General features: G+C 46.6%; 1 protein-coding gene across 1 annotated transcript in view; it reads left to right on the top strand.

The window, feature by feature from the left end:
• Fstl5 (follistatin like 5) overlaps positions 1–7,899 on the top strand; it is a gene marked incomplete at its 5' end in the record, with an annotated part of 578,391 nt that overhangs the window by 569,983 nt on the left and 509 nt on the right. The window contains one exon of the mRNA XM_023705749.1: positions 7,715–7,897. Coding sequence (XP_023561517.1) covers positions 7,715–7,897 — 183 coding nt within the window. The remainder of the gene's footprint in view (positions 1–7,714; positions 7,898–7,899) is intronic.

Here is a 7,899-nt window from a genome sequence, read left to right as displayed (position 1 = left end):
GCCGCTCGCCTGCCCGCGCTCCGCACGCTCTGCGCTTCCCCACGGGTCCTCCTGGGCCTCGCTCTGCCGCTTTCCCGGAGACCCGCCCTGCTCCGGGCTCCTGCGCTACCAGGCACGCTCCGGCTCCGGCTCCTTGAGCCCCACGTATCTGGCCCAGAAGTCACCCGCACACTTTGCCGCAAGGCTTGAGCCAGCGCGCTCAAGCGAGCCTTCCTCTGCACAGAGCCAGGCCCACCTGCGCCCGCCCTGCTGTCGCGGTGACCTCCGAGGCGGTCATGCAAGGGGACAGTCGCGGCGTTAGTCCACTGTCGGTGGCCACGGTGAAATACGCGAGCAGGCCAACTCCAGAAGGAAAAGGGAGGCGGTGGGGCCTCCTGGCCACGGCGGGCCAGAGGCGGTGGGGCCAGGGTGCCGTGGAGGAGGAGAGGACGCAGGAGCCCCAAAGGGAGGCCGAGCTCGCCCCCTTCTGAGGACACGCTCCTCCCTCCAGACCAGGCCCTTGCAGCCTCGCACAGCAGGAGGGCCTGGGGACACGAGGCCCCACCACAGCACTAGCTTGCTCGGGACCACCGCGCGCTCGCTTTTACGCTGAAGCAACGCCACCTACGCAGCACAGTTGGCAATAGGTTCGTTGTTGTTTTCCCTCTCCATGGACTTGAGTAGTTCTCAGTAAATTATTTTATCTGATTTGTAACAGAAAATAGTACTTACTTAGTTGTAAAGAACTAGCAGCTTATAGTGATAACCCGTGGTCATTTACTTGCATCGTCCAAGCAGGTAATCCTCTTACCCTCTTCCTGCTGACGAGGAAACTGCAAGCCGCCGCCTCAAGGGCTTTGCGGAAGGTCGCGCTTACACATGGTCTGTCCCGCTGTGAAAGTGGAGGAGAAGCCAGGCTAGATACTGAAAGCTGCTACTTCATCTAAAACGACTTCGCATATGAATAATTACACTTTACAACATAAAAGTAGCAATTAAAGTTGAACTTTTCTAATAAATTACATTGATTCAGGGAAAAAATTGAGGAAGGAAAAAATTGCTGTAACTATTCACAGCAAATCTGAATATTCACACAATGCTGTACCGTGACAACACTTTCCTAGTGACAATAATTACGTGGTAAAAGAAGTGATTTTGAAGATAACTTTTAGCTGTCTTGTTTTGCAACTTCTTATACATATTCAGGCAAGTACTAGAGAAAGTACGTTAGGCCTAGGACAGGCAGGATTTTATTACACTAAGCAGGCACGGAAGTTGAGAGCTTGTAAATATTAATCACAGCCTAATGAACAACAGGAGATTTCTGAATATCAATCTGTACTAGAGGGAAATTCTGAATTAAAGAGACCACTTCCAACCAATAAATCACTGGCGGGGATGCAGGGCGTTCTACCTCCGCCCGCGCAGCGCCTTCCCTGATCCTAAAGGAGCGACACTGAGGACATCAAAATAGATGCAAATTTATAAGCCCACGTGGAGCTTCTGCATTACTAACTGCATCATTCTTTTTAAATTTTAATTATCTTCGAAGGAGACTGGATTGTATTGCACAAAATGTGAGCATTATTTAATGTCAGAGTTAAAACAGTTCAGAAGTAGAGGGAGCGTGTCTCATCCTTGTCGTTAGCATTTGTCATTCCTTACCCAGAGGGACTAGAAGGCTCAAGGTTAAGGGCAGGCCAGAACGGCCAAAGCTGGATCGGCTCACTGCCCTTACTGAATGCTCGCTCGCCAAGTTTAGGTGTAATTTATACTGGCAGAATGGTATTTTCCATCGTACTTTGTAATGTCGTAGATACCGGCACACCTACACAGCCCTAGTAGTTAGCCACTAACAGAACATCACCATTTTTCTTTCCCAAGATGGAGCTAACTGATACTAAGACAAGTCTGAACATGAATACTGACACGATTTTATACACTTGTTGAGAACAAAAGTGTGGGACGCAGTTTAAACTTTGAAGGTTTCTTAATATTCAGTATTTAGAAAGGGTTTTAAATCTACCACGTGCTTTGTCCCTCGGCACTAGTCGCTCAGCGAGAGTACTTAGGAGCGCAGGTCAGCCGTCAGTGTGTCTCCTGGCGCCATCGGCGTCAGCACCAAAATTTTACTCTGACAGGAACAGTGTGAGCTGAGTTTCCTGGAAGAACCCAAGTGCACACACTCAGGACACCAGCGGTCAGAAGTAGTGGCCGTCGTTGAGAAGCACGCTAGAAGTGCTACGTCCAAACGACGTTCATGCCACTTCACATTTGAAGGACAGTTACTATTGGCTCTTCAGGCAATTATACAGCAGATACTATAATTAAGCATTAACTGCTACAAATTTTCTTTTCATTTCAGTCACTTAAATTTTCTTTTGGGGCCCTGGCCCTAGCTCAGTCCTTTAAGTGGCTGCTTCCACAAAGCTGTCAGCCTCAGCTTGCTGGAGTTCGAACCTCACAACTCTCCCGCTGGCCAAAAGTGCCCTGAAGGCATTCGAGGAAAAAAAAAAAAAAAAAAAATTTTTCTTTTAAGGCAGAGAAAGTTATGTTGATTTGGAACACAATCCTAGTGCCTTTTATTTAGTGGTTTGGTGAATATTTAAGACATTTTTAAGATTAACTTTTATATAAAAGAATGTATTGCTCTTTTGTGACAACAAATAGTTCAAAGACAAATATTTAAATATAGCTAAAATCATACTATGTTTTCCCAACTGAATGTAATATAATAAAATAGAAGTTGTGGTAATGTTATGCATATGTCAGTAAACTTCTGCATGTAGGTAGTGCGTGTCATCCACAATTATGACAGACTGATTTCTTAAGATTTTGTTTCTGGTATTTAGTACAAGGTCTCACTACATAGATGGGACTCATAGTGATTCTCCTGTTTTCAGCCTCCTAAGAGCTGGGATTACAGGTGTGTGCCACCACGCCCAGTCTCAATCCCTATCTCCGTGCAGCCGAGGGTGGGGCCAGCATGACATGCTGGGGATCAAGCCAGGTCCCTGCATCTGCCTAACCAGGCGCTTTAATCCGCTGAGCTACCTGGGTCACCTAAGATCATTTCTTTTTTTTATGATATTAAATCTATGAATATATATATATATATATATATATATATATATATAGATATATATATATATATACTTCAGAGCTTACCAAAACTTTTCTTTTGAAATTTTAAGGAGCTAATACTTTGGGTGCAAAATATTCTTTACCATGTGTTAATGATTTCATTTTTACATAAATAACTGCGATGAGTAGGACATGGAAAATAAACTACACAGGTGGCAGTATCCGAGCTGGCGGTCTGCGGAAGTGTTGTTATGTTACTTCACTTTATACTTGCAATAAAGTCATCTTGTCTTCTTCACTGGTAAGCACAGTCAGTGGAATACTTTTTCTCTGGCACTTAAGAGCTTTTAGGTGGCTCAATCATTATTTACAGGAGCAAAGATAAAAGTCTTCACAATTCCATTGCCAATGGTTTTCCTTTTTTCAGGAATCAAACTGAGGACCCTGTGCTTGCCAGGCAGGTGCTGCGCCAACACTTAGCTATGTTCTCGGCTTTCATGTTGATATAAATTTGATTACTATCTCATCTTCTCATTTTTTTCCCTCTAGGAATCCTGTCTTTATTCTAAAAGAGATAAAAAAAAATACATATACTCACCACAGGCAATTCTGATAATTTCCAGTCAGTGCTGTATTGAAGACTAAAAAGCACTGAACTTATTAAAGAGGAAATAAATTAATTGGATTTAAGAGAAAATTGTGCTAAATCCCCAAAGTTTCTCAATTCTCAGTATACAGTAATGTTATCAATACAATGCTTCTGTGTCATAAAAACAACAATGGAGGTGTTGGTAAGGTTGAAAATGAAGCTCCTATGCAAAATTTCTGAAATGAAGATAAACTAGAAAGTTAATGAAGCTGATTCTAGGATATCATAAACAGAACTCGAATCATTGAATACCAAGAAAGTGAAGTTTTCATCGATGAAGCTAGTCCTTTTGTGTAAACGAAAGGAAGAAAGGTGTTGTTGGTTACAGGATAGTGATGAGGGTCAGGAGTGCTGGGGTGGGGAGGACCTCGGCTTGCACACGAGCGGGCTAGGTTCCCTCCCCAGCACTGCAAAGCAGAAGGAAACTGAGAGTGGAGCGCGCACGTATATATTTTCCTAGTCTTTTATGTTTGCTGGCTTTAGTATCAGGTATACATTATTGAAGATTTAGAGACACTGAAAATAATGTTTAATGCTCCCACTACATGTTAAATACAAAACTTGCCTTTCCGTTGAGTGCATTGCTCTGAGTTGCTTTCCTTTCTGTGGCATGAGCTGCAATTATTGACTGTGAGGAAAGGGCCACAGACAAGTCCTGGGACAGTGATACATTCTGATGGTTGGTCATTCAGTGGTCACAGCCACAAGGTACCAGGTGGGAGCCAGTGCTGGGAATGGCAGGGGACCTTTGTGCTATTCATAATGCAACTTCCTTTTTAAAAATTTATTAGAATATGTTTGCAATGCATGCAGCTTTCAATCCCCAGGAATGGTTACCTGTCCATATCACAACGGGTTCTCCTGCCAAATTGCTCTGGCTAAAGTTTCAAATACTCTGTTGAACAGCAGAGTTGATAGTGGACGCCTGGTCTTATTTCTAAACTTAGGGGGATGCTTGTATGTTTTCCCCACCGCATGATTCTGGCTGTTGGCTGCTGATAAGCGGCCACACTGAAGGTGTGGCCCTTCGGTGCCTGCTTTCTTCTAGGTTTTTGCCATGAGGGGTGTGGACTTTTGTTCAAACCCATTTCTGCATCTACTGTTTTGATCATGTGGTCTTTTACCTTGCTCTTGTTTATGCGACGTATTCCATTTACTGACTTGCATGGATTGGACCATCCTGGCGCATCTGGGACGAAATCTACTTGATCATGATGTACAAGGTGCTACATTCTAACACTGAGGATTCTTGCATTTATTTTCATTAAGGAGATTGGCCTATAGTTCTCTTCTTCAGTTGGGTATTTATCTGGTTTGAGGATCAGGATAATGTGAATGAATTTGAGAGCATGCTGTCTTTTTTAATTTCTTTGAAGATCCTGAAGCATGTTGGTGATATAATGTCCTTAGCAGCTTTGTATAATTCAGCAGTGAACCCAACATGTCCTGGGCTTTGTGAAATCGGTGGCTTCCTCACTTCTGTGCCAGTTTCTCTGGGTGTAAGTCCTCTGCTCCGTGGTATGGGAAAGCAACAAGAGGAGTCCAAGTGTCCCACTGATGTTAGGGCATGTTGCTACACCTCTGGATAGGGCTAACAGGGTCAACTATTAAGCATATTGAGGCCTTTAAAAATTATATATGGCACCTCTCTTTTATCTTCTGTGTTTGTGGGACTACTCCACACTGCACACCAGAGAAACCAGAAGTGTGTGGCCTATGTAGAGACCTTTAGTAGGCTGCCATCTCCCCAGAAGCAATTTTCAGCTTTGTATTTCAGCCCAGTGCTAAGGTTCACTCCTTCTTCTATTTAAGTGACTCTGACTCTGTCCCTAAGTGTTGCTGAAAGTCCTGATTGGGTTATAACAGTATGTACAGGATTGATCTTGTGGTGCTTCTGCACGAGTCCTTGAGTTACTCTTCACCCTCATCTACTGTGAAGAGTAGATGTGAAGTAGGTGGGGACAGATGAGGGAACTGGATGCTCAGAGGGAGAACAGTGGTAGAGGAGAGATAATATTGATATGCGTTTTGATTTCATTAGAACACTTCTAGCTGAGCTGAAGGGTAGTGCTGAGGGTTTACAGAGGGTGTTTTATGGGAGTAAGGGTGAAACACTGGAGAAAGTGGGTTCACTTCATGGTTTAGGCAAGCCATGTGGATATCAAAGTTTGCTTACATGGAGAACAGTAGCTAAGTAAGATATGAAGTGCTGAAGGCTCCCCGTACAGGCAGGACGGGGAATTACAGTTGTGAGGACAGAAGTGACCATGAGGGATCTAAGTGTGGTGAATTTAAGAACTGGGGAGGAGGAGCTGATGTGTCTGAGGAATAAAGAGCTCTGTTAGTGATGTCTTGGGAGGTTGAGGAGAGGACTGCAGACAAGGGAAGCTCTGAGATGTCTGTTACACCAGAGGCCATGGCCAAACACACAATTGTAACAACCTATAAACATGAAATAATAAAAGAACATCAAGTCACTCCATGTTACTAACTACAGCAAGAAGGATTCCAAAACTTAATGCAGTAAGGTGTCCCATGGGAACACAGGTTAGCTAACCCACGGAGACACTGCACACGTCCCAGGAGCTGGTCAAGCTCCAGATCACAGCTATGGCACAGGGAAATGGGTTCAATACAGACAATGCAAACATGGTTTGAGAGGGTCCAGGTGAGAACTCTCTTGGAGCTAAGACAAGGGTTTTCTGGATCACCCATAATTACTGGGTCCTTCACAATTCAGAGGAGTACAGAAAGTGGAAGGCACATCTGAGGCAAAATCCTGCAAAAATGATAAGCCTTGAGAAATTAGAACAAAGGCAATAAATCTTGCGCTAAGAGAACTGTTTGTTTGATCCTTAAGGTTGCCACTGAGGGCCCTGAAGCTTTGTGTGATTTCAGCAGCAAGCAGCTTCAGCATTATCTTGTCTTCAGAGGCTGTGAGCATGAGTTTTATAACACAGCCAAAGAGCAAGCACTGTGGTCAACGACTGAACCCTAGTGCAGCCTGGTCTCCAACACATCTGATTCCCAGTAGCTTCTGTCCCACACAGCCTGACTGCTCAGGCCCGCAGTAACTCCTCTGATCCCTCCAGGACCTCTTTATGCCAGGTTGCAACTGTTCTTGCAGCATATGCAGGAGTCAGAGTTGTGTGGTTGGAACTCTTGCTGTCCTTGCACCTGGGTGTGACAGTGGATAGGACAGACACTGGCACTCAACAGTCCACTGAGTCTGGTAGTCTTATGGGATCAACTCTCCACAACAGCAGGCTAAATCGCACCAGGGGAATCTATCCGGGGTAGCTGAGCAATAACATACCATAATACCTGTTTTGGGGGCTCCCTCTAGCCTAGAGAAGAAATGCACAGCTGTTGTGTAAGCGTTGTAACAGCCCGGCCCTTGACCCACAGTTACGTGCCTGAAAGCAAAAGCTGCGCCTCCCTCACTAGTGCAAAGCAGCGTCCAACAGTAACTTTATAGCATCCGTCATCTTAAGCCCTGGTAAGGCCAGACAGGGGAAGAGAAGACAAAAGGGGACAGAGGGAAAATGTATTTTAAGTCCTCTCCTCTACGATAGGAGAAGGAAATAGGCAGGGGAAAGGGTCCTGTTCATGGTTAGGGTCGCTGCCCCAGGGGTCTGTGTCTTCCGTGGGCCCCGCCGCTATCTCTCCTCCTCCGGGCTCACGCCCGCCGCCTCTCTTGGGCTCTACGCTGGGATGTTCCCTTTAACTTCGTGCACTCGAGGCCTCTCCGTGGTTAGCAGGGCCTGCTTTGTACTCCAGAAGTTGTCGTGGCCCTCAGCCCGGGATCAAAGCTCTAGCCGCAGGGTGGGCGTGGCCGCGAGGGCCGCGCGTGTCATGCGTGCGTGCGTGCCTGCGTGCGTGGGAGCGTGCGTGCCTGTGTGTGCGTGCGTGCGTGGGAGCGTGCGTGCCTGCGTGCGTGCGTGCCTGCGAGCGTCGGCGGCCACACGCTCGGCCCCTCTCACTGTGGTCTGGTCTTTCCAGGTTCGGGCTCGTGCTCCACCGGGACGAGGCGGCGCTGCACAAGCTGGACCTGGAGACCATGGCGTACGCGGGCTCGGTGGACCTGCGCGCGCACGGCTGCGTGCCCCTCACGCTCGCCTACTCGCACTTGGGCGGCTACTACTTCGTGGGCTGCCGGCCCGGCCCGGGCGCCGCCGCCGGCCCGC

This window comes from Octodon degus, unplaced genomic scaffold (genome assembly GCF_000260255.1).
Source record: "Octodon degus isolate 3935 unplaced genomic scaffold, OctDeg1.0 scaffold00228, whole genome shotgun sequence".
In the NCBI taxonomy this organism is placed as follows: domain Eukaryota; kingdom Metazoa; phylum Chordata; class Mammalia; order Rodentia; family Octodontidae; genus Octodon; species Octodon degus.
This window is presented reverse-complemented; position numbering and strand designations above follow the sequence as displayed.